Source organism: Bubalus bubalis, chromosome 9, assembly GCF_019923935.1.
Source record: "Bubalus bubalis isolate 160015118507 breed Murrah chromosome 9, NDDB_SH_1, whole genome shotgun sequence".
NCBI lineage: Eukaryota > Metazoa > Chordata > Mammalia > Artiodactyla > Bovidae > Bubalus > Bubalus bubalis.
Window position 1 is genome coordinate 42103906 of NC_059165.1, and position 27730 is coordinate 42131635.

The 27730-nt window shown below is 39.4% G+C and overlaps 1 protein-coding gene across 3 annotated transcripts; it reads left to right on the plus strand.

Annotated features, from left to right (window-relative positions):
• Positions 1–1802: 1802 nt before the first annotated feature.
• Positions 1803–27580, plus strand: LOC102410816 (hepatitis A virus cellular receptor 1-like). Of its 3 annotated transcripts, none has more exons than XM_025292344.3 (9): positions 1803–1892; positions 3958–4012; positions 6247–6579; positions 13485–14108; positions 16920–17015; positions 20139–20194; positions 23853–23967; positions 24856–24892; positions 27257–27580. In XM_025292344.3, exons 2-9 carry the CDS (start codon positions 3970–3972, stop codon positions 27357–27359), a joined length of 1407 nt encoding a protein of 468 aa, XP_025148129.3. In that variant the 5' UTR covers positions 1803–1892; positions 3958–3969; the 3' UTR covers positions 27360–27580. The 3 variants fall into 3 exon arrangements, with proteins under 3 accessions (XP_025148129.3, XP_025148128.3, XP_044803331.2); XM_025292343.3 differs by lacking the exon at positions 1803–1892 and adding an exon at positions 3445–3549; XM_044947396.2 differs by lacking the exon at positions 1803–1892 and adding an exon at positions 3654–3717.
• Positions 27581–27730: the final 150 nt, after the last annotated feature.

The window sequence follows — 27730 nt, forward strand, 5'->3', positions numbered from 1 at the left end:
TCCATTCCTGGGTCAGGAATATCCCCTGGAGAAGGAAATGGCAACCCACTCCAGTATTCTTGCCTGGAGAATCCCAAAGACGGAGATGCCTGGTGGGCTACAGTCCGGGGGTTTCGCAAAGAGTCGGATAGGACTGAGCGACTTCACTTTCACTTCAAACTGCATGGGAAGCATTTCAAACGGATGGTGGTAAACATCCTTAGGCTATATTGTACGGGGCGGGCGGTGGGGGGGGAATGTTTTAGATACTCTAGAAATTATTGGAATTCCTAAGAATCTGGTATGTCATAGTAAAATGTTATTAGTCTTATTTCTGATTATTATCTAAAAATGTGTGTCACAGCAGTAAAGAAGTTTCTTGTCAATTGCATCAGAATCGGATCTTTAACCATGTTTTTAAAAATCTTTGTTGTTCATAGACAATTATTGTTTGATCCTGACGCCTTTGCAAAAATGCTTCATTTTCAAGAAAATTCACAGAAAGGATTTTTGACAAGTGCAGGCTTTTAAAAGCTTTATAAAACTGTTAACAAAAGGTCAAGGACTGAGTGAACTGATGAACATGGTTATAGATTTTATAGTTTTTCTGGTCTGAAATATTACTGCTTTTTAATCTGTTTTCCAGATATAAGGAAACCTTTCCCCTTAAACTAATTATGACTTACAGCAATTTGATTAGTGATACCTTTGTAAGCAAAACTGAAACATTTATCTTTTCTTTCTACCTGATCTCTCTAAAATTGTAAACCCTTAGGTTGCTAGCAGACTTATGAAGTAAATGAGAAAGTCCACCTCCTGACAGTTGCAGGAATCTGAAGACACTTTGGAACACTGAGAAGAGAGAAATTAATTCAGATCTTTAGGTATCACACGTGGGATCTGATGGCATGCCCTTGGGATGATTTTTCTCACCTTGAGAAAGAAGCCTTTTAAAAATTCAATCTGAGATTCTTTATAAAAAGTTCCACCTAAACCAATTTTTAAAAGGATTGTATGATCAATTACACTTATATAAGTAATCAGGCCAAGTTTACTGAAAGCAGACTTATTTTTGCAAACAAATTTCTCTTAATTTGACTATATTTGATAGAAGTCAGCATAATTTTAGAGAGAAAAATTACATATATGGATATTAAATTCTAGTATTGTTAATTTAGGTCTGTGTTTACTGCCCAAGACTCACTTCTGAGATAGACCCCTGTTGTTAGGTTACATTATTGTAGAGTTTAATTGAATTATTAAAAGGACACTCTAAGTTTGTCTCTGAAGATTATCACTGTAATCTATCTTTGGATGAATATCAGATGCCCCATGACCTATAACCAGAAGATTATGCATTTTGGAAAGGCATCATTTAAAGGACTGCCTCCAACCTACATGAAAGGACACTTGTCGGACATTCTTGATTAGCTTATGCACAGAACAAATGAAAGAAATTGACTTTTGGTTTTGTATTTTCCACTTAGAAAGAGTTCTTGCACTGGAGCCCTTGCTGCTGCTGCTGCTGCTAAGTTGTTTCAGTTGTGTCCGACTTTGTGCGACCCCAGAGATGGCAGCCCACCAGGCTCCCCCATCCCTGGGATTCTGCAGGCAAGAACACTGGAGTGGGTTGCCATTTCCTTCTCCAATGCATGAAAGTGAAAAGGGAAAGTGAAGTCGCTCAGTCGTGTCCAATTCCTAGCAACCCCATGGCCTGCAGACCACCAGGCTCCTCCATCCATGGGATTTTCCAGGCAAGAGTACTGGAGTGGGGTGCCAATGTCTTCTCCGACTGGAGCCCTTAGACTCACCCGAAAACAAAGTTCAAACAGAGGAGAAACTTCACTCCTACAAAGACAAAGAGAAGACAACATCAGAAGTGGACAGCTATCCCTGGATTACCGACCTGACCTGTATGATTATTTATAGTGTTTTCAGCATAATAGTTACATTAGATAATAATGTCATATTATGTAATTATAGAAATATGGATATAATTATATATTATTATTTTTTGATAATTTCTTGGACTTTTTCATAAATCCATTTTTTTTTATCATGGTGTAAGTCTTACACAGAGTTTAAAAATTAATCTAATTGTTAGGCTTATGATCAGTTACCTACATCTAGTACTTCTGAGTTACCTTGGTGGATTTCTCCTCTCCATGGGTCTAATTGGATGACACTTAGGAAATTTATTCCAGAAGAAAGCTATAGTTCTGTTTGAGCAGATACTGATATTACTAGATTGGACTCCCTCACTTGGCCAATCAATGGTGCTTTCTCTGACCATGGCTATAATATGAATTTTCTTTTAATTTTACTCAAGCTCAAATATGACAAACTAAATTTCAGTCAGCAAATATAACTTCCTGATTATTAGGAGGGACCCTCCTTCAGTTACAGGGTGGATTTATATGACTCCCACCCGATTATTTAAATCATTTAAGTTTAAAAGTTGCCTTACATTGGGAACAGTTAAACTAAGGATTATCAGCTTAATAATACTAGGGAATTAGGCTGGATGCCTTGTGAACAATATAAGTATTTCATTACCTTTAAGATAGTGATTTGTACAGGACAGATTGAGTCAGATGAGCTGGTAATATACTGGATCACACCTAATTGAAACTCTTGGCCTAAATATTTACTTATGACCCTATTAATGCTACATGCTATGCTACTTGCATTTGGCCTATTTTACAAAATTGTGATTTCTTGCATTACTAAATGTGTGAATAAGCCTCTGATAAAAATGATGACTAGGCAACTTGAACATATATATTTATTTAAGAGCTATACATGTATATATTTATTTATGAACTCAAGATTGTAATAGTGTAGCTCTACATATGGGAAGAAGCAACACAGGGTATTTTACTTGGACCAAAACAGATTTGAAAAATATGTGGTCCAAAGACTTTTGGCTACTATTAGCATAGTCCAGTAAGTGCACACTAAAGATCATCAAAATACTGGCCTGACTGAGAAAAAGGTATTCTCTGCACTATGAGATAAAGTGGTCATCAACTGCCTCCTAAATCATGATTTAATTTATAAACATGAGGGGGCACTGCCAGCTAAGGAGTGTCCCTAGCCATCTGGTTCTGTAAGAATTAAGTCACTAGCCATTGTAGTCACCGATACTCAATATACCCTGAAAGGAATTCAGTGCAGTGATCCAAATTGAAGTACTCCGTGCTCTGGGAAAACTGGTAAAACAGGCCCTCAGATAGATGTTTACAGGAGAAAATTTTATGAATCCAAGTTTCATCTTCTTGTACTTAGAAAAACGCTAAAGGCATTAAATGAGGTATTTATTTCTTGTACCCAGTGGGGACCTTCTACTGAGATGTTTGATTGTACTTCTCCAAAATCACATATAAGCTTATCTCTCCACCCCTCTTGGGCGTGGTTCCTCAGAGCTATTTGAGAGGCAGTTTCCTGAGCCATAAGTGAAACACAACTCTCAGTTCTTAGCTCAGTGGACATTTGATAATTTGACTAAGGCTGGGGACTAACTATTGTGACCGAAAAGGAAGAAGTACCCTCCTCTCACCAGAAAGCCAGGTGACTCATCTTCAAGGCTAAGGATAAGTGTACTTTGCCATGGGAAGTCTGGCCTTTGCTCTGGCTTTCCCTGCTAAGCCTTTCTCTCATTTCCTTCATGTTTGCTCCCTCATCTCCTCTGTCAGCACCTAGAGTCAGTTTGGACTCTAGGTATAGGAAAGGAGCTGGGTAAGTAGGCACTGTTTCAGAGGACAGCTTTGCTGTCTGTTGGAAGGAGCAGAGCTCTCAGTCACCTGGAGCAGACAGACAGTGGAAGCATTTGCAAGTGTGCTCCTGCTTCCTGCAGGCAGGCTTATGTGATTCACCCTGTAAGGGTGAAAGGAGAAGTTGCAATCTGAGAATTAAGACTTGTTCTGATACCATCTGATTGAGGGTCACACCAAGCAGTCTGCTTTCTCTTTCCTTCAGGCCAATAGCATCATGCATCCTTGGGTAGCCATCCTGGGCCTCCTACTCCTGCCAGGTAAGTGAATAGGTGGATTGTGCTTTGGAACCCCAAGGATGTAGGGGATGTGGGGGCATGGTGGAAGGGGGCTTTGTTGAAGTAATGGGATCAAGCTCAAGTTCTAAGAATTAAAAAATCTATGGGTAGGTGAATAAGGCATGCTGCAGCTTATGCTGCCATTTGTGTTTAAATTAAAAAAAAAATAGTAGGTAGATGGTTGTGTATGCATGAACTACTCAAGTGTATGTAAGAGAGTAACCGTGGACGAGGGTGGGAAGAAGAAATGGGGATGGGTGGGAAGGAGACGAGTTCTTTATTGTACCATTTTGTACTTTTTGACTTTTTTTATTCATGTGTAACTGTTTCTTTTAAGAAGAAAGTATTTTAGCTTTCCTGGTTTTCCAGTGGTTAAAACTTTGTGTTTCCAATGCAGGAAGCACGAGTTCTATCCCTGGTTGGGAAACTAAGATCCCACATGCGGTGCCAAGTGGCCAAAAATTTTTTTTTTATCAATAATCAAAAATTTTAATTTTTAATAAACAAAATAATTTAATTTATCTCATATTTTAACATTCTATGAGATAGGGGAATTTTTAGGAATAGACATGATGCTAAATTAAAAAAAAGTCTCTAGAGGTAGGAAAATGAGGAAAAGTAGATTTTTAAATTATATTCTGTAACAAATTTCTATAATCAGCATAAATTACCTTTATAATTCAAAAATGATATTAAGCAAAATTAAATATAATCAGAATTTTGGTAATAAAAACTAGACTTATTTTATATAACAATGAGTGTTTTATTCCCAGAGCATTTCCCAGACTTACAGCCCAGTTCTAATTATTACTGGTTGTTGAATCTCAGATTTTTTTTTAAGGACCACTCAGACTTCATTTGGCAATACAGTTTTTTAAACCACTGCTGCAGGAGACAGTTTTCCTGCCTGTTTGTTTTTAAGAGGTAAAGTTTAATATTTGATTGAACATTGTCCAATTTTTTGGTTTCACCTGGCCAACTGGACAGTGCTCCATTGCAGGACAGTCATCAACTCACAAGAAGGGATCCCTGCTTGAATTTTTTTTAATAGATCCTAAATCCCATGATGGGCTTCCCAGGTGGCTCAGTGGTAAAGAATCCACCTACCAACGCAGGAGACATGGGTTTGATGCCAGAGTCAGGAAGATCTCCTGGAGAAGGAAATGGCAACCCACTCCAGAATTCTTGCCTGGGAAATTCCATGAACAGAGGAGTCTGGCGGGCTACAGTCCATGGGGGTGGCAAAGAGTCCAATACAACTAAGCAACTAAACAAAAACAACAAAGCCCATTATAAGCCTCAGTTCCTTCTGCTGCTGCTGCTGCCGCTAAGTCACTTCAGTCGTGTCCAACTCTGTGCGACCCCATAGACAGCAGCCCACCAGGTTCCCCCATCCCTGGGATTCTCCAGGCCAGAACATTGGAGTCGGTTGCCATTTCCTTCTCCAATGCATGAAAGTGAAAAGTGAGAGTGAAGTTGCTCAGTCGTGCCCGACTCTTAGCGACCCCATGGACTGCAGCCTACCAGGCTTCTCCATGAGAGTATTATAAACTCTTTTTTCTGAAAACTAATTTGTAAAGAGTTTACTAGGCTTCTGCCTTCTAGCCAATGATGCTGTAAGTAGGATATTAGCTGTTTTTTCTTTAACTTAGAGGAGATTTGTGAGGTGAAATTTTTTGCATAGCCATTTAAACAATTGCAATAAAATTGAAAATCAAAATTTTAAATGCAACAGTTTTAAAATCAGATTTCAACTGAGACAGTGACTGAATCTAGGGGAGAGGAAAAGCCACCTGTGTGTATTAACATTTAGTAAGCAGATACCTGTCAAACACAGGATAAAATGCACACACACTGATGCATTACTGGAGTGATGTTTGTTTCAAACCTTTTGGAGAGGAATTTGAATCATATTCACCAAAAGACTGAACATATTTCTACCCTTTGTCCTGATACTTTCTCTCATAAATCTGTCCTATTAGGAAGTAATCCTGAATACAGAAAGACGTTTATCTGATGTTTCATCCTCAAATATATCTGGTTAATAATAATACTGCTAAAGGATATGTTTACCAGAAAAATGCATATATTAAATTTACAAACTCAAGATATAGTTAGATAATTTCAAACAGCATAAGCTATATAAAGAACAAAATGAAAATAAAATTAAAGTTAAAATTTTGAGACCTCATGCTCTGGTTTCTCTTTATTTACAGATGGTGTAACCTCTTACCATCGAGTGACTGGAGTGGCGGGTCAGAGTGTCACTCTACCCTGCTACTATAATGGAGAAGTCACAAGCATGTGTTGGGGCCGAGGGGCATGTCCTTGGTTGAACTGTGGAACTAACATCATCTGGACTGATGGATACAGAGTCACCTATCGGAGGGATGGACGTTATCAGCTAAATGGCAATATTCGTGGAAGGGATGTGTCTTTGACCATAAACAATGCTGCCGTGTCTGACAGTGGCTTGTATTGTTGCCGAATTGAGGTGAGAGGGTGGTTCAATGACATAAAAACCACCCTAGAGTTGAGGATCAATCCAGGTGAGCTTATCTTCCTACTTCTTTGATCACTTCCTGTGGGTTCCCAGAGATAAGAGTTTTCTTTTTGATATTAACTTTCTTTTCCTTTAGTAGGGAAATAAAAGTTTCCTATGATCTTGTTTTCTAATAACTCTTCAACTGAATATCTTGTATTTGTGTAGAGTGAAGTGTTAAGACTAACCTTGATTCAAGACCATAGGCTAGAGCATCTTTCCAGTCAGCAAACTGTCTCCTGAAGCAGTGCTTCAGGAATACTAGTTGGTTCATGAAAAAGCATTCACTGTTCCACACTGAGATATAGTGAGTATTTTTTTGGAGCTGAATTTCTTCTTCTTGAAAATCTGACCTTTTCTCTGAGGTAATTTCTTTGGAGAATTTTCAAATGTTCTTTCTTAACATTTTAAGAGTCATAGAGAGTTTCACATGTATAAAACAGGTAATATAAGGTCCTGTCAAATAGATGTATCATTTGGTTTAGACAACTGTCAACTCAATTTTGTAGCATATACATTGAAAGAGTCTAGATAGTTTCATCCCCTCCCTCTACCCTTGGATTTTTTGAAGCACAATTCACACCATATCATGGCTCAGCTGGTAAAGAATCAGCCTGCAATGTGGGAGACCTGGGTTCGATCCCTGAGTTGGGAAGATTCCCTAGAGAAGGGAATGGCTACCCAGTCCAGTATTATGGCCTGGAGAATCCCATGAACTCTATAGTCCATGGCGTCTCAAAGAGTTGCACACAACTGAGTGACTTTCACTTTCACTCACATTATATCACTAAATTGCTTGTTTAAAAGTTAAAATGGCTTTCTTATCCATTCGACTGCTGGTGGACATCTAGGTTGCTTCCATGTCCTGGCTATTATAAACAGTGCTGCAATGAATATTGGGGTACATGTGTCTCTTTCAATTCTGGATTCCTCGGTGTGTATGCCCAGCAGTGGGATTGCTGGGTTGTATGGCAGTTCTATTTTTTAAGGAATTTTTTTAAGTTCAGTTTTTTAAGGAATCTCCACACTGTCCTCCACAGTGGCTGTACTAGTTTGCATTCCCACCAACAGTGTAAGAGGGTTCCCTTTTCTCCACACCCTCTCCAGCATTTATTGCTTGTAGACTTTTGGATAGCAGCCATTCTGACTGGCATGAAATGGTACCTCATTGTGGTTTTGATTTGCATCACTCATTGATAATGAGTGATGTTGAGCATCTTTTCATGTGTTTGTTAGCCATCTGTATGTCTTCTTTGGAGAAATGTCTGTTTAGTTCTTTGGCCCATTTTTTGATTGGGTCGTTTATTTTCCTGGAATTGAGCTGCAGGAGTTGCTTGTATATTTTTGAGATTAATTCTTTGTCGGTTGCTTCATTTGCTATTATTTTCTCCCATCCTGAAGGCTGTCTTTTCACCTTGCTTATAGTTTCCTTTGTAGTGCAGAAGCTTTTAATTTTAATTAGGTCCCATTTGTTTATTTTTGCTTTTATTTCCACAGGGGTTGATTCCAAGAATGTCTCCTCCAGTGGATAGCTGAAACTGCACAGAGTACCAAATCCTGTGCATGTTTTTTCCTGTGCTTGTCAGTTCAGTCGCTCAGTCATGTACAACTCTTTGCTTATACACCAATGATAAATTTTAACTTAGAAGTTAGGCACAGTAAGAAATTAAGAATAACTAATAATAAAATAGAACAATTATAACAAAAAGAAAAAATAATTAAAATCACCTTATTGCAATATGAGAACATTTTCATCTCAATAATTGTTCACTTTTGGCTTTTAAGAATTTTGTGAAATCCAAAAGTCTGGGAAGTTTATGTTTTTCCATAAACATAATGTAGACATTTTAATTTTTCTTACCACTTGGTGAAAGGAGCAGGCTGTAAAGGATTTCCTGGTTTCTGGTGCTCTTTCATAGTAAGTATTCTCCCACTAAAGTTTCTAATGAAAATAGAGCCCAATATTCAGAGCCTTTATAAGCTAGGTCTCTTTTTTAGTTTAAATGAACTTGATCTTTCAATTTCATAATTTTTCCTAACTTCATCAAAGACACTTGGCTTATTTGATGAAGGCAAGTAAAATCAGGTCAATTGTGATGGAGAAAGTAGCTGATCCGGGAAATCATCTAGGAGGCAATTTAAGAAAACCAAAAGAAGCTGGTGCTATACACATGTAGCAGGAGGCTGTGTGTGGAGAAGAGATTATTTTTAGAAATTATATGATTGGTCTGGAGGAAGAAAGAAATTAATAGGGGACATTTATAGTGCTTATAAATTCTTTAATAGATGAATATTTTCAAAGTCACTGCTCTGTCCAGTGGGAAACGGGTTCATCAGTTCAGTCAGTTCAGTTCAGTTGCTCAGTCGTTTCTGACTCTTTGCGACCCCATGAATTGCAGCACGCCAGGCCTCCCTGTCCATCACCAACTCCCGGAGTTCACTCAGACTCACGTCCATGAAGTCAGTGATGCCATCCAGCCATCTCATCCTCTGTCGTCCCCTTCTCCTCCTGCCCCCAATCCCTCCCAGCATCAGAGTCTTTTCCAATGAGTCAACTCTTTGCATGTGGTGGTCAAAGTACTGGAGTTTCAGCTTTAGCATCATTCCTTCCAAAGAAATCCCAGGGCTGTTCTCCTTCAGAATGGACTGGTTGGATCTCCTTGCAGTCCAAGGGACTCTCAAGAGTCTTCTCCAACACCACAGTTCAAAAGCATCAATTCTTTGGTGCTTAGCTTTCTTCACAGTCCAACTCTCACATCCATACATGACCACTGGAAAAACCATAGCCTTGACTAGACGAACCTTTGTTGGCAAAGTAATGTCTCTGCTTTTGAATATGCTCTCGAGGTTGGTCATAACTTTCCTTCCAAGGAGTAAATGTCTTTTAATTTCATGGCTGCAATCAACATCTGCAGTCATTTTGGAGCCCCAAAAATTAAAGTCTGACACTGTTTCCACTGTTTCCCCATCTATTTCCCATGGAGTTATGGGACCAGATGCCATGATCTTCATTTTCTGAATGTTGAGCTTTAAGCCAACTTTTTCACTCTCCACTTTCACTTTCATCAAGAGGCTTTTGAGTTCCTCTTCACTTTCTGCCATAAGGGTGGTGTCATCTGCATATCTGAGGTTATTGATATTTCTCCCGGTAAGTTCGATTCCAGCTTGTGTTTCTTCCAGTCCAGCATTTCTCATGATGTACTCTGCATATAAGTTAAATAAACAGGATGACAATATACAGCCTTGACGTACTCCTTTTCCTATTTGGAACCACTCTGTTGTTCCATGTCTAGTTCTAACTGTTGTTTCCTGACTTGCACATAAATTTCTCAAGAGGCAGGTCAGGTGGTCTGGTATTCCCATCTCTTTCAGAATTTTCCACAGTTTATTGTGATCCACACAGTCAAATGCTTTGGCATAGTCAATAAAGCAGAAATAGATGTTTTTCCGGAACTCTCTTGCTTTTTCCATGATCCAGAAGATGTTGGCAATTTGATCTCTGGTTCCTCTGCCTTTTCAAAAACCAGCTTGAACATCTGGAAGTTCATGGTTCACGTATTGCTGAAGCCTGGCTTGGAGAATTTTGAGCATTACTTTACTAGTGTGTGATGTGAGTGCAATTGTGCGGTAGTTTGAGCATTCTATGGCATTGCCTTTCTTTGGGATTGGAATGAAAATGGAACTTTTCCAGTCCTGTGGCCATTGCTGAGTTTTCCAAATTTGCTGGCATATTGAGTGCAGCACTTTCACAGCATCATCTTTCAGGATTTGAAATAGCTCAACAGGAATTCCATCACCTCCACTAGCTTTGTTTGTAGTGAAGCTTTCTAAGGCCCACTTGACTTCACATTCCAGGATGTCTGGCTCTAGATGAGTGATCACTCCATCGTTATTATCTTAGTCATGAAGATCTTTTTTGTACAGTTCTTCTGTGTGTTCTTGCCACCTCTTTGTAATATCTTCTGCTTCTGTTAGGTCCCTACCATTTCTGTCTTTTATCGAGCCCATCTTTGCCTGAAATGTTCCCTTGGTATCTCTAATTTTCTTGAAGAGATCTATAGTCTTTCTCATTCTATTGTTTTCCTCTATTTTTTTGAAGTGATCACTGAGGAAGGCTTTCTTATCTCTTCTTGCTATTCTTTGGAACTCTGCATTCAGATGCTTATATCTTTCCTTTTCTCCTTTGCTTTTCACTTCATTTCTTTTTGCAGCTATTTGTAAGGCCTCCCCAGACAGCCATTTTGCTTTTTTGCATTTCTTTTCCATGGGGAAGGTCTTGATCCCTGTCTCCTGTACAATATCACGAACCTCATTCCATAGTTCATCAGGCACTCTATCTATCAGATCTAGTCCCTTAAATCTATTTCTCACTTCCACTGTATAATCATAAGGGATTCGATTTAGGTCATACCTGAATGGTCTAGTGGTTTTCCCTACTTTCTTCAATTTAAGTCTGAATTTGGCAATAAGAAGTTCATGATCTGAGCCACAGTCAGCTCCTGGTCTTGTTTTTGTTGACTGTATAGAGCTTCTCCATCTTTGGCTGCAAAGAATATAATCAATCTGATTTCAGTGTTGACCATCTGGTGATGCCCATGTGTAGCGTCTTCTCTTGTGTTGTTGGAAGAGTGTGTTTGCTATGACCAGTGCATTTTCTTGGCAAAATTCTATTAGTCTTTGCCCTGCTTCATTCTGTATTCCAAGGCCAAATTTGTCTGTTACTCCAGGTGTTTCTTGGCTTCCTACTTTTGCATTCCAGTCCCCTATAATGAAAAGGACATCTTTTTTGGGTGTTAGTTCTAAAAGGTCTTGTAGGTCTTCGTAGAACTGTTCAACCTCAGCTTCTTCAGTGTTACTGGTTGGGGCATAGACTTAGATTACTGTGATATTGAATGGTTTGCCTTGGAAACGAACAGAGATCATTCTGTCGTTTTTGAGATTGCATCCAAGTACTGCATTTCAGACTCTTGTTGACCATGATGGCTACTCCATTTCTTCTGAGGGATTCCTGCCTGCAGGAGTAGATATAATGGTCATTTGAGTTAAATTCACCCATTCCAGTCAGTTATAGTATGCTGATTCCTAGAATGTCGACATTCACTCTTGCCATCTCTTGTTTGAGCGCTTCCAATTTGCCTTGATTCATGGATCTGACATTCCAGGTTCCTCCAGGAGTTGGTGATGGACAGGGAGGCCTGGTGAGCTGCGATTCATGGGGTCACAAAGAGTCGGACATGACTGAGCGACTGAACTGAACTGAACTGATGCAATATTGCTCTTTACAGCATTGGACCATGCTTCTATTACCAGTCATGTCCACAGCTGGGTATTGTTTTTGCTATGGCTCCATCCCTTCATTCTTTCTGGAGTTATTTATCCACTGATCTCCAGTAGCATATTAGGCACCTACCGACCTGGGGAGTTCCTTTTTCAGTATCCTATCATTTTGCCTTTTCATACTGTTCATGGGGTTCTCAAAGCAAGAATACTGAAGTGGTTTGCCATTCCCTTCTCCAGTGGACCACATTCTGTCAGATCTTTCCACCATGACCCGCCGGTCTTGGGTTGCCCCACACAGCATGGCTTAGTTTCATTGAGTAGACAAGGCTGTGGTCCTAGTGTGATTAGATTGACTAGTTTCTGTGATATGGTTTCAGTGTGTCTGCCCTCTGATGCCCTCTTGCAACACCTACCATCTTACTTGGGTTTCTCTTACCTTGGATGTGGGATCTCTCTTCACGGTTGCTCCAGCAAAGTGCAGCCGCTGCTCTTTACCTTGGACGAGGGGTATCTCCTTACCTCCGCCCTCCTGACCTTGAACGTGGAATAGCTCCTCTAGGCCCTCCTGCGCCTGTGCAGCCGCTGCTCCTTGGACGGGTTCATAACTCAGCCAAAGTGACTCTCTGCCTCCAACCCAATAATTTACTTAAGTTTTCTTGCACTTTTCACAGAATGAGCTTACTTTCAACCTCTCTTAGGGCTCTTCCTCAGCAGCTTTTCCTAGCCTTAGTGTCCTAGCTTCTTTCTTAGGAAATATTTACTCCTGAGCAAGACACATTAGTGGAACAAGATGATTAAATTTCCTCCGTGTTATACTCTTTTGATCAGATTTTTTTCTTGTTTCCTCTTTTTTTAGGTTTCATTTCAAGCTGAAGGGAGGGGATTGAGACTGCACTGTTCTTCAAAATCTTTAACTACACTGTTAGACCCAGGTCAGCAAACTGTAGCCATAGGACCAGATCAGATTATAAATAAGCTCACCAACAGTTTTTTTTTTTTTTTAATGAATAAAGGTTTATTAGAACACAGCCCCATCCATTCATGTATATACTCTCTATGACTGTTTTCAGGGCTTCCCTGGTGGCATATGGCATCTGTGTTATCCAGCATATGTTAATGATGTGAATTAATCCACATTTAAGATGCAGATATGTTTGGAGGGTACCCTTAGAACTGACAGAAGTGAATGCTATTTATTTGGTCAATAGTCTGGTTCTTGGGAACTACTATTTGGGTTCTAGTCATGTACTGCTGAGAGGACAAAGACAGCTTCAGGACAGCTTCTAGACACTTTCCCCTCCTTCACAGATGCTTATGAAGATATGTAAATCTGATATGTATGACTAGTCTGTACAAACTGCTTCAACACAAATCCCATGTGTCATTTTTGAATAGCAACACCTCCTGAAATATCATCCTTTAAATGCCGTTGTTGCCTTGTTGTGACCATGTCTTCACTCCCTCCTCAGTCACAGATTCTAGTTGACCCATGACAAGAACTTGGAGTTCATGGGAGATAAGTGCTGAGTTCTGCCTGGGGACAGTGTGCTTGGTTGTGTTGGTGCACAGGCCCAGCACGAGTCTCTTGTTTCCTGCTGCTTGATGAATCCCTGCTTTCATGTTGATTTCTAGCTCCACCTACAACGACAACAACCACCACCACTACAACAACAACTACCAGCACTACTCCTACAACCACTACCACTACTCCAAGAACAACCACCACTACAAGAAAGACAACTACCACCACTACTCCAAGAACAACCACCACTACAAGAAAGACAACTACCACCACTACTCCAAGAACAACCACCACTACAAGAAGGACAACTACCACCACTACTCCAAGAACAACCACCACTACAAGAAGGACAACTACTACCACTACTCCAAGAACAACCACTACAAGAAAGACAACTACCACCACTACTCCAAGAACCACTACCACCACCACCACTACTCCAAGAACAACCACCACTACAAGAAAGACAACCATTACTACTACTCCAACAACGACTACCACTATTACAACAACCACCACTACTACCCCCCAAACAACCACCACAACTCCAACAACCACCACCACCACTACTCCAACCACAATGGTCACCACTGCTCCAACAACCACCACCACTGCTGTGCCAACAACCATCAACACCACTACTCCAACCATGACAGTCACCACTGCTTCAGTGACAGTGAGGTCCTCTACTTCTGTTCTTCTAATGCCAGCACCCACAGAGGACCTCCAGCCAGGTAAGCAAAAGTACTTCTAAGTGCAGAAGTTTTTAAAGTAAGGATACGCACCATCCAGAGCACGGTGTTAAGGCAGATGTACAATCTAGGGTAGGGATTCTTAACAGGTTTCCAAACCTGGCTTCACAGAATCTGTGAACCACTTGTACCCTCTTATATTCATCTTTTGTATCTTTAAGAATTTTCAGAGTGAGAGGGACCTATGGTTTTTATTAGATTCTCAAAGGAATCATTAATAGCAAAAAAAAAAAAAAAAAGCCAGACCACTGGTCGTGGACATCTTAGAAGGATGGTGCATTCGGCCTAGTTTAACATAGAATTATGATGAAAATCTGAATAGAGATCATTTAATCCATTTTGAAGCCTAACCCAACACTTGAGGATAAGGTTTCAGTGAAGTTAATGCTTACTCTGTGTCCTGTGTCAGGAAACATGCTAACTGCTTTATAAGTATTAAGCCCCTTAATTCTTAAGACAACCCCAGGACTGATGCTAAAGCTGAAGCTCCAATGCTTTGGCCACCTTATGCAAACAGCTGACTCATTGGAAAAGACCCTGCTGCTGGGAAAGATGGAAGGCAAAAGGAGAAGAGGGTGGCAGCGAATGAGATGGGTAGACAGTATTGCTGACTCAATGGACATGAGTTTGAGCAAACTCCAGGAGACAGAGAAGGACAGGAAGCATGGCATGCTGCAGTCATGGGGTTGCAAAGAGTCGGATACGACTTAGCAGCTGAACAACAAAAGAAGTATAAAAAGTGAAATAATTCTGTTGTTAGGCTCTCAGCTCATTATCTAATTCAGATTTATTCATGATAATGAAATGCCTACATAGCAGAGTAATCAGATCAGTCACTCAATTGTGTCCGACTCTTTGCAACCCCACGAATCGCAGCACACCAGGCCTCCCTGTCCATCACCAACTCCCGGAGTTCACTCAGACTCACGTCCATCGAGTCGGTGATGCCATCCAGCCATCTCATCCTCTGTCGTCTCCTTCTCCTCTTGCCCGAAATCCTTCCCAGCATCAGAGTCTTTTACAATGAGTCACTCTTCGCATGAGGTGGCCAAAGTACTGGAGTTTCAGCTTTAGCATCATTCCTTCCAAAGAAATCCCAGGGCTGTTCTCCTTCAGAATGGACTGGTTGGATCTCCTTGCAGTCCAAGGGACTCTCAAGAGTCTTCTCCAGCACCACAGTTCAAAAGCATCAATTCTTCGGCGCTCAGCCTTCTTCACAGTCCAACTCTCACATCCATACATGACCACAGGAAAAACCATAGCCTTGACTAGACGGACCTTTGTTGGCAAAGTAATGTCTCTGCTTTTGAATATGCTATCTAGGTTGGTCATAACTTTCCTTCCAAGGAATAAGTGTCTTTTAATTTCATGGCTGCAGTCACCATCTGCAGTGATTTTGGGGCTCCCCCAAATAAAGTCTGACACTGTTTACACTGTTTCCCCATCTATTCCCATGAAGTGATGGGACCGGATGCCATGATCTTCATTTTCTGAATGTTGAGCTTTAAGCCAACTTTTTCACTCTCCACTTTCACTTTCATCAAGAGGCTTTTGAGTTCCTCTTCACTTTCTGCCATAAGGGTGGTGTCATCTGCATATCTGAGGTTATTGATATTTCTCCCGGTAAGTTCGATTCCAGCTTGTGTTTCTTCCAGTCCAGCATTTCTCATGATGTACTCTGCATATAAGTTAAATAAACAGGATGACAATATACAGCCTTGACGTACTCCTTTTCCTATTTGGAACCACTCTGTTGTTCTATGTCCAGTTCTAACTGTTGCTTCCTGACCTGCATACAGGTTTCTCAAGAGGCAGGTCAGGTGGTCTGGTATTCCCATCTCTTTCAGAATTTTCCACAGTTTATTGTGATCCACACAGTCAAATGCTTTGGCATAGTCAATAAAACAGAAATAGATGTTTTTCCTGAACCCTCTTGCTTTTTCCATGATCCAGCAGATGTTGGCAATTTGATCTCTGGTTCCTCTGCCTTTTATAAAACCAGCTTGAACATCAGGAAGTTCATGGTTCACATATGGCTGAAGCCTGTCTTGGAGAATTTTGAGCATTACTTTACTAGCGTGTGAGATGAGTGCAATTGTGCGGTAGTTTGTGCATTCTTTGGCATTGCCTTTCTTTGGGATTGGAATGAAAACTGACCTTTTCCAGTCCTGTGGCCACTGCTGAGTTTTCCAAATTTGCTGGCATATTGAGTGTAGCACTTTCACAGCATCATCTTTCAGGATTTGGAATAGCTGAACTGGAGTGTCATCACCTCCACTAGCTTTGTTTGTAGTGATGCTTTCTAAGGCCCACTTGACTTCACATTCTAGGATGTCTGGTTCTAGGTTAGTGATCACACCATCGTGATTATCTGGGTTGTGAAGATCTTTTTTGTACAGTTCTTCTGTGTCTTCTTGCCACCTCTTTTTAATATCTTCTGCTTCTGTTTGGTCCATACCATTTCTGTCCTTTATTGAGCCCATCTTTGCGTGAAATGTTCCTTTTGTATCTCTTATTTTCTTGAAGAGATCTCTAGTCTTTCCCATTTTGTTGTTTTCCTCTATTTCTTTGCATTGATCATTGAAGAAGGCTTTCTTATCTCTTCTTCTAGCAGGTAATACCTAGCAGGGTAATACCTTCTAGCAGGGTAATATCTCAGAACATATATTAATACATTTCTAAGATAGAGTCAAAGGGTAATTTCTGATTTAGTGTTGTTTGTTCTTTCTACTAGGGGTGTAAATTTTCCTCCACTAATTGAACACTATTTTTCCGTTCTTGTCATTCCTATAGCTTCTTTATCTTCTCCAACTCAGACAGCAGAAAGCCAGCCTACTACCCTGTATGAAAGAAACATAACCAGCTCACCATTGAACTCTTGTTCAACAGGTAACTTCAGTTTCTTTCCTGAACATCTGGGAGCATTCAAATTTTGATAAATATTAGCACATTGTTCAGAGCACATATTCTGAAATAAGACAAGCATAAGTTGAATGCCAACAATGGCTATTCCACTCAGCTATGCAACTTGAACAAATGTCTTACTACCGTCTTTGAATCTGTTTTTATCCTTTGGAAAATGGAGGAAATATTACTTATTCTTACAAGCATTATTTGAGATAAAGATCTGGGGACATAGCTACGAGGTAAGTGATAGAGTGGCAATAATGAATGTTACTTGGAATGTCCAGAAATACGTACATTTGAGTGACACAGGCAGCTTGAATGATTTGGGATCATCCACATACATATCCACATTTTTCTAAATAAAATGAATTAGCCTTGTCTTTAAACTTATTTCTAGGCATACTTCCCTGGACAGAGCCTTAAAACAATTAAATCCAAACTGGTCCAGACTGAACTGGTCACCTGTTTATGCTTCCTCTAAGCCCCAGACACTACACAGAGCCAGGAGACTCCCCTGCTGCCTTGTTGAGCTTTCATTTCACATGGACACTTTGAGTTGGGTTGAGGACATGGACACCAGAGCCAAAGAGGCAGGTCCCACTAGGATTGTGCTATTCCACTCCAAAAGTCTCCCAGTTCTCCGTAGTTTTGGAAAGTCCATATTCTTTTGAGATGTAAGATTAGTCTGTTTTTCCTGTAATAGAGAAAGATGATATTGAATTGTCATCTTTCCTAGCTACCTCTGATAACCATGTAGGTAAATTTGGAGAGTGCCACATGTGAACCCCTTTGTAATGCAGAACTGGCTTATTTGTCCATGTGCCTGTGAAGCATCCAACAAGGTCAGATTTTGTAATGTTTTGTAAGACTTGTGCCTATGATTCATCATGCTCAGGAGTTGCTATAGGAGATCCCCAGGGTGGCCTACTTTGCCAATCATTCAAGGAAGCTCTTAATTGAAAATGGACATGCAGCAGGACTCAGAAAGGAACCAGTTTACTTGAAATTAGCTAATAGTGACATTTGGTTTTGAAAGTGGAATCCTTGGTGTGAAGTGTTTCTTGGCACAGAAACAAAGAGAAAGCAGATAAAAATACAGGTAAGAGCAGTTGGGGCAACTGCACTCCACACTTTTAGGCTAAGAGGAAAAACAAAGTAGAAAAGGGAAATTGTTCTCTAAAATATGTCACTAAAACCTGGTCAAGTAGACTTGGCAGCATGGAACAGATGTTGCAGCAGCTGTGTCCCCATGACTTCTGTGACTGCTGCCATCTTGGCAGCATCTCTGAGGCCCTTCAGCCAAATCCTCACAGTGCCCGAGTCACACTTCAGTGGGTTAAAGCCTCACAAAGCCAAGAATGTTAGTCCAGGAGGAATTTTGGTTTTCATAGGGCCTGCACTTACCTTTTCAGATGCATGTGCCAGCAAATTGTTGTGCATTATTTGATTTAATTCTTTCAGGGCAGGTTTATTTCTTGCCATTGCCAGACTGAGGAGGACATTTAGTTCTACTTTGGAGACAAAGAGCTTCCAATTCAACTGCCCGCCAACGGCAGTTTCCAGCTGCACGCCCATGGACAAGTTGTTTCATTCCTCACTACATGTTTGTAAGGAATGAAGGACATGATATTTAGAAAATCCATTGCATGGTGTTCCTTCCCCATTGCTCCTATTGTTATATAGCAACATAATTGTGATACCTGATATTTGTTTAACATGGTGTTAAGCACCTTACATGCATCATCTAATGTGATAACTTATGAGATGGGTGCTATCAACAGCTTGTAGTTCAAGGTTACCCCAGCTAGAAATATAAATACATACATTTACATGCGTATATATGTAATGTGTATGTAAAGGACATTGATCGAGGTCACATTGGTAAGTGACATGTCAGCACTAAAGTCAAGTTTCATCTAACTCAAGTCCTTGCTATTTTTTTTTTTACAGCATCACTCATTCTATAGCTTAAGGATTTAAGGTTATAACATAAATCATTCACAGAGACTAGACTGTAGACACTGTCTTTGTCTCTTGAAGACGTAGTGTTGGAATGTTTAAATTGTAGATACAGTAGTGTAATGTGTGAAAACTTGGGGGGAACATGGTTACTTCATTTTCACTACCATTAGAACATGATGGTTTTATAGCTCTGTCAGTAGTATGTGAATCTCTGAGACCTGCAGTATTTTCATTGGATGGGAACATAGTGTGTGCGGTGGTTATGAGCTGAGGCTCTTGTCCTTTAGTAGAGTTGGAAACTTCAACCATTTCAGCACCTCATCTAAAATTTCGGATTCAGAAAATGGGTATAAGGATGTAAAGTGCTTGTGTGTAATAGATACTCAGTAAAGAGAGAATCCTGTATTTGAGCTACAGTTGCTTAGAAGGGCCAACAGTATATGTTCAGTGGGACAAAAGAGATATTTCAAAACACTATTAAAATTTGGACATTGAAAACTTTGAGGCATAGTATCCTTTTATATTGGGAATTTAGGTAGTATAAGGTATACTGGCCTTGGGAGTGTTGTAACATATTTTCTAAAGCACATTTGGATCAGTGTCTGGGCACACTGGCATATAATGTAGGAATTAGATGCCACCAGTTTGAGGTATCTTAGTGCATTTCACTCACATTTTGAATGTAAAACCAATGTAATGTTCATTTTGAACAGAGTGGTTCTGCTCTTTGGATGTGTAATGACCTCTGAGCACTCACTGGAAGTTTCTGAGCTGCCAAGAAAATATTGATTATTTATCTGTAAGTGGTAATTTTTAACCTAGTTCTGAGAATGGGTCACTCTGACTTGTCTAAAATTGTCAGTAAATTTTCTGTGAGCATGCATTTTTCCCCCGCATAGAGAGGAAAACAAAAAGGGTTCATTTTCAAAGGGTCCATGAAAAATGGTTAAGAATCACAACCTTGCTACTTAAATAAATAAATGTTAGTAACTTGGTATTACTCTTGGGATGCCTACAGCATTAGGCCATATGATTATTCAACTTTCCCTTCATTATCAGAAGGCAGTGTGAATATATTTGGTGCTTGCAGGAAAGTTCAATATCTTTTTATAATTCTTATTAATTTTCTTTCTTGTTGAGCAGATGGAAATGGCACTGTGACACAGTCTCCAGATCCCCACTGGCATAACAATCAAACTGTAAGAATATTCCTTCCTATTTTATTAGCCTGATTCACTTATATGTCTCTTCTGGAATCAAGTTACATTTAGAGATTATTATTGTCAGACTAATCCACAGATTGATTCTTTCTAATTTAAGAAATAAAGGAAGAAAAAATTTAACTCTTAAGTAGGGATCAGATCAGATCAGATCAGTCGCTCAGTCATGTCTGACTGTTTGCGACCCCATGAATTGCAGCACGCCAGTCCTTCTTGTCCATCACGAACTCCCAGAGTTCACTCAAACTCATGTCCATTGAGTTGGTGATGTCATCCAGCCATCTCATCCTCTGTCGTCCCCTTCTCCTCCTGCACCCAATCCCTCCCAGCATCAGAGTCTTTCCAATGAGTCAGCTCTTCGCATGAAGTGGCCAAAGTACTGGAGTTTCAGCCTTAGCGTCATTCCTTCCAAAGAACACCCAGGGCTAATCTCCTTCAGAATGGACTGGTTGGATCTCCTTGCAGTCCAAGGGACTCTCAAGAGTCTTCTCCAACACCACAGTTCAAAAGCATCAATCTTTGCTACTCAGCTTTCTTCACAGTCCAACTCTCGCATCCATACATGACCGCTGGAAAAACCATAGCCTTGACTAGACGGACCTTAGTTGGCAAAGTAATGTCTCTGTTTTTCAATATGCTATCTAGGTTGGTCATAACTTTTCTTCCAAGGAGTAAGTGTCTTTTAATTTCATGGATAGTTTAATTAATTTTAAAAGTGTATATAGATGCACTACTTGTTAGAAATACCTGAAAAATGATATTTTTCTCTAGACACACATATGCCTCCAAGACAGAATTTCTCCTGACCAGAAAATAAGAAAAAAAGAGTGAATTAATTCAGGCATAGTGACTTAACATTACATACCAAAAAAGACTTAGATCATTGTTAGAGAAATAACAAGCCTTGAATTGATGTAGTGGAATGGGGCCATCACCGCCAAAAATATTATGTCAGTGAAAGTGTGGTTCCTTAAACATAGGCCCCCTAATATCCTTTTCCAATCCAATTTTCCTCCTATAGAGAAATTTTGAGGCCACTTCTGAGTCTTTCTATATATATTCCTCCCCATATGATGACATATTAAGGTCCTAAGATCTTCAACAACTTTATCATTCTGTAATTTGTTCTTGCACTTTCCCACAATTAGCTTGGGAAAAATCCAAGGGACTATAGTCTTATGATGTTCATCAAAGCCTCATCTTTGTGTGTAAGTTAGAAGAATTTATCAATGAGATTTTTACTTTTGGCTCCCTTGGGTGAAACAACTTTCCGTTCACTATGTGCAAATAACTCTTAGAAGCAAAAAACATGAACAGATTCAGGTATGAGAGTAATCTTGATTGCAAGTGGTGAGAAATTGCAGCACGGACATTGTAAGAGAAATTCAAGTTCAAGCCAAGTGGGGTTAATGTGACGTCAAATGGCCTTATGTTGCATAACTTAAGTGACAATGAGAACACTACCACGTAGGAATGATATGAAAGATTTTAATCACTCTGATGATATGGGTACTGATTGATCTGCTGGATATGGGCTGAATTTGTTGTGCTTGTTAAATAGCAGAACTGCCACCATGTAAATGTCATGTCAGTCAGACTTATGCTAGTTTTAAAAAAAGAAACAAACACTGTGAATGAGAAGATTGTTTTTGACCTCAGTTACCTGCAGGACAGGTATATTCAGTAGCAATTAATATCTTCTATATAACGTAAGCAATACAGAAGCAAGTTCACAATAGGTGGTAGCACAATCGTGGGCTTTTTGTGTCTTGACCGTGAAGATATCAAGGTGTCTCCCAAGTATCTTAAAACCAAGCAGCATATATTTCCACCCAGTAGGTCAACTTCTTGAGCTGCATCTTGAGGAGAGAATGAACACATACATAAAGATGTATAAAACAAGATATACATTGCTGCTGTTTATAATCATGAAAATGTTATAAACAACCTAAATGTTCAATAATAAGAGATTAATAACTTATCAATTAAGCATACCCATATTGCCATTAAAAATGTTGTCACTTCAGTGTACTTACTTCAGATAGCATTGGGACCTCCCTGACAGTCTAATGATTAAGATTTCATGCCTCCAATGAGGGAGAAGGCAATGGCATTCCACTCCAGTACTGGAAAATTTTCCAGCCTGGAAAATCCCATGGATGGAGGAGCCTGGTAGGCTGCAGTCCATGGGGTCGCTAAGAGTCGGACATGACTGAAGTGATGCAGCAGCAGCCTCCAATGAAGTAAGTAGAGGATCGATGGCTGATTAGGGAACTAAGATCCCACATGCCATGTAGCATTGCTCAAAATAAAAAAAAAAAATTATTATATATAGATTATAGATACAAAATAAAATGATGTATATACTGTAGTATACATTGGATACGGTAACTGTGTCTGTTAAGAAAAGTACTTAACAGACAATTTTATCTTTAGAAAGATAAAATTCTAAAACAGTACGTAATGAAAAATGGTAATAGTAACTATTTCTGGATGTTGAAATTATGGTTGATTTTTGTTTTCCTTTTTTTTTATCCTGAGCTGCACACTCTAAAATGAACTTCCAGTTTTTATGTAACATAATATTTTTTAAAAAGCAAGCAAAGACTGCTTCCTGTAACCCTGTGTTCCATCTAACTGCTTTCCCTCCCACAAGTACGGTGATAATACAGCTTTTCCCTCCCAAGGCACTGACTGTTTTCCATTTAGACAAGGACACCTCAGAGGCTAAGTCACCCTCCTCTGTATTCCTCATAGTATTTATCAGGAGGTACCTGAAGTACCTTTCCCAAGAACCCTATTTAATCTGCATTTGGCAGAAAAAGAGGTTTGGAGAGGCTAAATAACTTGCTAGGGTCACAGAGCAACTAAATAAAAGTTAATCTGGGATTCTGACTCCAGAGATTAAACTCTTATGCAGGAGGAGACTTGAGACTTAATCTTTTTCTCTGCTTTTCACTTCCTTTCTGTTAAAATACCTACCTGGTGGGACATCTTTAGAATTAGAATTAAGCTATGTAAAGGAGGCAAGCATGATGGCCTGGTATATTTGGGGTTTATTTTTTTCCCAATGGCACAGCATTTTAATTGTTAAGCAGAGCCATGAATCTGAGCAGCTACTTTCATGCCCATTTATAAAGATATAGAATCTTGAATTCTACTTCAAAAAAGTGTTTTAATTAATGGACAGTTTCAGTAACTGAACACATTCAAATAGCACCACCATGGCAACTTATATAGGAACCAAAATTGTTTTTGATTAGTATCATAAGAGGATTATTTATGAAAAGAGCTTATTATTTTAAAAATAGGTATAAATTATAATAATCAGGCACACTCATTTGAAGCATACAGTTTGAGTTTTAACAAATCTGTACCCTTCTCTAAATACCACCGCATGTAAGATGTAAACATTTCCACCACCCCCAAATAAATTTTGAATTTTGAGTTGTCTTAGAATTTCATCATAAGGCTATAACTTTACATCATTTGGTCTTACCCCTCATGATCCAGAACTAGCCAGGGGCCAATAAACAATAATTTGGGTGTATTATTTTCTGAAATGTTTTCTGCCTATAACTCTAACAAGATTGTTTTATTTTTCTGTTTTGTGTTTGATCTGCTGATGTTTCTGTAGCCTGCGGCACTGGCACAAAGAACATGGATGAGCACCAACAAGGGAGTCTACATTGGAATCTCGGTTACTATTTTGGCATTGTTGGTCATGTTTGTGGTTTTCTGGATTAGGAGAAGTAAGTCACCTCAGGACTGAAATATTCAGAAATATTCTTGAGCCCACAGGAGTATTCTTGAACCAAATGCATGTACCTGTACATTCCATTAGATATCAGTTTCATGTAACTTCCTTGGTTCTTACCTTGTTATTTTTTTATTTTTTATTTATCTTAAATTTATTGTTCCATAAACATGATATTTAAATTCTCCATAGGAGAAATTAAATATGGAGAAATAAGCACTGGTTGTGTAAAGTTGAGATTTGGAAGTCAAAAGCCACTGTAATATACAAGATTTTTTTCCCTCCCATTTGTTCTTTTCCCATTCCCTCAAAAACAAATCTTTATCCCTATCGGGGGTAAAACTGTTGATGGTTTTATAACACCCACTTAATAGAAGATGCACAAGAGACATTAGGAGGGTACATGATTTCAGAGCTAGGAGAAGAACAGAGGGTTTCACATGACGGTCATCCAGCACCTCGTGGTCTCCTTCCACCAGTTTTGTATGTATGTGTGTGTAAAACCTGTCTTCTATGGGAGAAGTGCAATAGTCAGGGTTTTTTTCAGTGAACTATAATGGCATTAAAGTAAGCTAGGGCATGTAGGTCAATACACTAAACCTACGAATCACAAGATACTCTATACCAAGGGGCTCACTTGGCTCCTAGAGATTCAAGAGAAGTTACCTGGAGTTATCAGGTTAGGGTTCAGATTGATTTTTTTTTCTCCTTTTTAAAAATATTCTTTCTTCTAAATTAATCTTTTTTTTTTAGACTCTGAGAGCTGTACTGATTTTGCTCATATTAAAGTAATAATCGTAATAATACACTGGTTTGGAAAAAGAATCTCATGAACTCTTTGGCTTGCATGTTTAATTTTCTCTTCATTTCCCCCTCAATTTAGGATATTTTTGCCTGGGGAGCAAGGTGGAGCTACTACGGTAAGTTTGAAATGGTTTGTGTTAATAATGCTTTTTGATGTTCTTAATCTAGTAAACATAAGGAAAATTTCTCTGTCCCTCTCCTCTCTTCCTTCCAAGTTCTCCATTTTATACTCTGGATCCTGAAAAATCTAGTATATAGAGCACCTCCATTGCTGTTCAACCTTCTAGTGATGATTTTAGCATTTCTATGCTGTTTTTGCTGCTGCTAAGTTGCTTCAGTCGTGTCTGACTCTGTGCGACCCCATAGAAGGCAGCCCACCAGGCTCCTCCTTCCCTGGGATTCTCCAGGCAAGAATACTGGAGTGGGTTGCCATTTCCATCTTTAAGCACCTCCATATTTCCCTGGAATTGTGTCATAACTGCTATAGAAACAACACCTCAAACTTTATCTCTTAGAGCAAGAGAACTAAATTGCAGATATTGTTTCAGGGATCATTTGAATGGGTTGTTTAATTTGTTATTTGATTTCATTCAGTGCTTTGTTTATTGCATGTGTATTGAATCTCTATTATATTCTGAAAAGATGAGCAGAACAGACAAAAAACGTATAAATGAATAAGCAGGGCCTTATAGAACTTCCAGAGAAATACCATGGGGAATACTGGAGCAGGGCAGTAGGCTATGTGAGTGAGCCCCAAAGAAGCAGAAGGCAGCTCTGCAAAAACTGCAGGAAGACCCCTCCAGGCTGAAGACCCGCAAAGGCAGGGGGTAGGGCCATGCCTCCAGCTCCCCACGGTTCCCACCATCCCCTATTATTCCATACCCAGACTGCTGTGTTCATTTACATTAGTTGTCTGGCCTCACAGGCATTTCAATTTACAGTTTTTGCAAATGTACCCCTTCACCCAATAAAAAATTAAATCTTCTTTGTATGCATCCCTGCAGTCATTTTTTCAAGCATCTGTAAAGGTTGGAAACCACTACCTATTTCCAACAAAATAAACTGCTTCATCTGGTCCAGCTTGGGCTTTAAGCCAAGTCTTTCTTTGATTCCAAATTTGTCCCTCTTTAACTGCCATCCATTATTCTTAGTTCTCTTTCATTGGATGTTTGTACCCAGTCTTTCCTACATCTGAGTTAATCACATGAGCCAGTCCACAAAATACGCCTTGAATAATCTCCAGCATATTGCAAGTGTTCCATAGATGCTGGATTTTATTATTGCAGACATGCCCTTCACAGCAATAAACCTGTGAGACAGGCAGTAGTAGTATTCTCAGTTTACTAATTAGAAAACAGCTTTAGAGATATTAAGTGATATCCAAGGTCACATCACACAGCAGGTCTCTTTCAGTCCAAAACCAGACTTTTAGGAGTTTTTGACTGTCAGCTTCCAAGAGTGGAAAAAAAATAAGTACTCCCTACAGACAGAAAACCGTGAATAACATTCTTTTAGTTCATTTTTGTTCTTTCAATGTTTACTTTTTTAAAGTTTCAGTTTTTAATCACCTAAATAGAAAAGAAAATATTTATTGTAAAAGATGCTGTATAATATAGAAAAGCAAACAAAGAAAAACAAAAAGGTATATTTCCTCATGATGTTATTTTTGGAGGCAGCTATATCCCGTTGACTCATTTTGAGCTACTGACACCTAACCTGTTTCCACACATGTATGACTAATCTGTTTAAAGATCAGAGCTGAGTGATGATTCCTTGGGTTTCATATCGTTTCTGGGCAAGCTTGGGTAATAAAAGTAGTACCCACAGACAACTTCTAAAAAAGCATTGATATCAAAACCCCACAAATGACCTTTCTGTACACTTGATGTGTGAGCATTCATGTTATAAAACTCATCTATCCCATGGCTTTCTAATTGTGACTGTTAAGGCAGGGTGTGATTTTTGACTCTGGGATCTAGAACATGCTTAGGTGAAGCAATAGTATTTTACTACATCTGATATGCTCTGATATTTTGTATACTTATATATATTTATCTTAAATACAGGATACATAGCACTAAATAACATCACTAAAGGGTCACAGTCCTCAGCTAGAAAAACACCAGCCAAACCATTTCCTGGCCATCTTTGAGACTGTGCATCCTGGTTTAGTACTTCAATTTGATGTGTGGTATTTGTCTTCTTAGATTATAAATTTTTGTGTTCTATTACATGAGTGTCTTGAAAGAGACCAGTGTGAGTTTTTTGAAACCAAAAGGTGTGACTTTCTACCTCCTTATTAAAAATAATTTCCTGTAACTTCATATTCACAATTCTGGAAGCCTCTATTCATTTCATAGGATGTTTGAATGGGGCTCTGAGAAATGCAAATACCCAGGCTTGAATGAACATAAACAAATATGCTGCTTATACTTGAGAAGTGATCTTCTTTTCTCTTACTCATGTTATTGTTTCTACAGTGTGATTCCATTGAAAGATTCTCGCATTGGAGCTTTGAAAAATGCAGCTCTGAAGCCTATTCAAGCAGAAGACAATGTCTACATTATTGATGACTGTCACTAAGTCCTGGATCCAGATTCTAAAGTGTTATGCCCTTGACTGTAGAACAAAGTGACAAGATACCATGTCAGAGTCCTCTGAATCAGCTGCAGAATTTTTCAGTCAGTTTCCCATGGCATTCCTCTGAGTCAGGGACACTGGATAGAGTGATGCTAGCTCGACTGTGTAAAGTCAACCTCTGTCACAGAGTCCTAATTTTTTATACCAAATTGGCTCAAACTTTCTGATCATTGCAGTTCAGTCCAGTTCAGTTCAGTTACTCAGTCGGGCCCGACTCTTTGCAACCCCATGAATCGCAGCACGCCAGGCCTCCCTGTCCATCACCAACTCCTGGAGTTCACTCAGACTCACGTCCATTGAGTCAGTGATGCCAT

Excerpts from the sequence above, each read along its gene's own strand:
- LOC102410816 (XM_025292344.3), top strand. The coding sequence starts at position 3,970 with ATGCATCCTTGGGTAGCCATCCTGGGCCTCCTACTCCTGCCAG. Across the intron at positions 4,013-6,246 it reads GGGCCTCCTACTCCTGCCAG|ATGGTGTAACCTCTTACCAT; the intron begins GTAAGTGAATAG and ends CTTTATTTACAG. Across the intron at positions 20,195-23,852 it reads ACTGGCATAACAATCAAACT|CCTGCGGCACTGGCACAAAG; the intron begins GTAAGAATATTC and ends ATGTTTCTGTAG.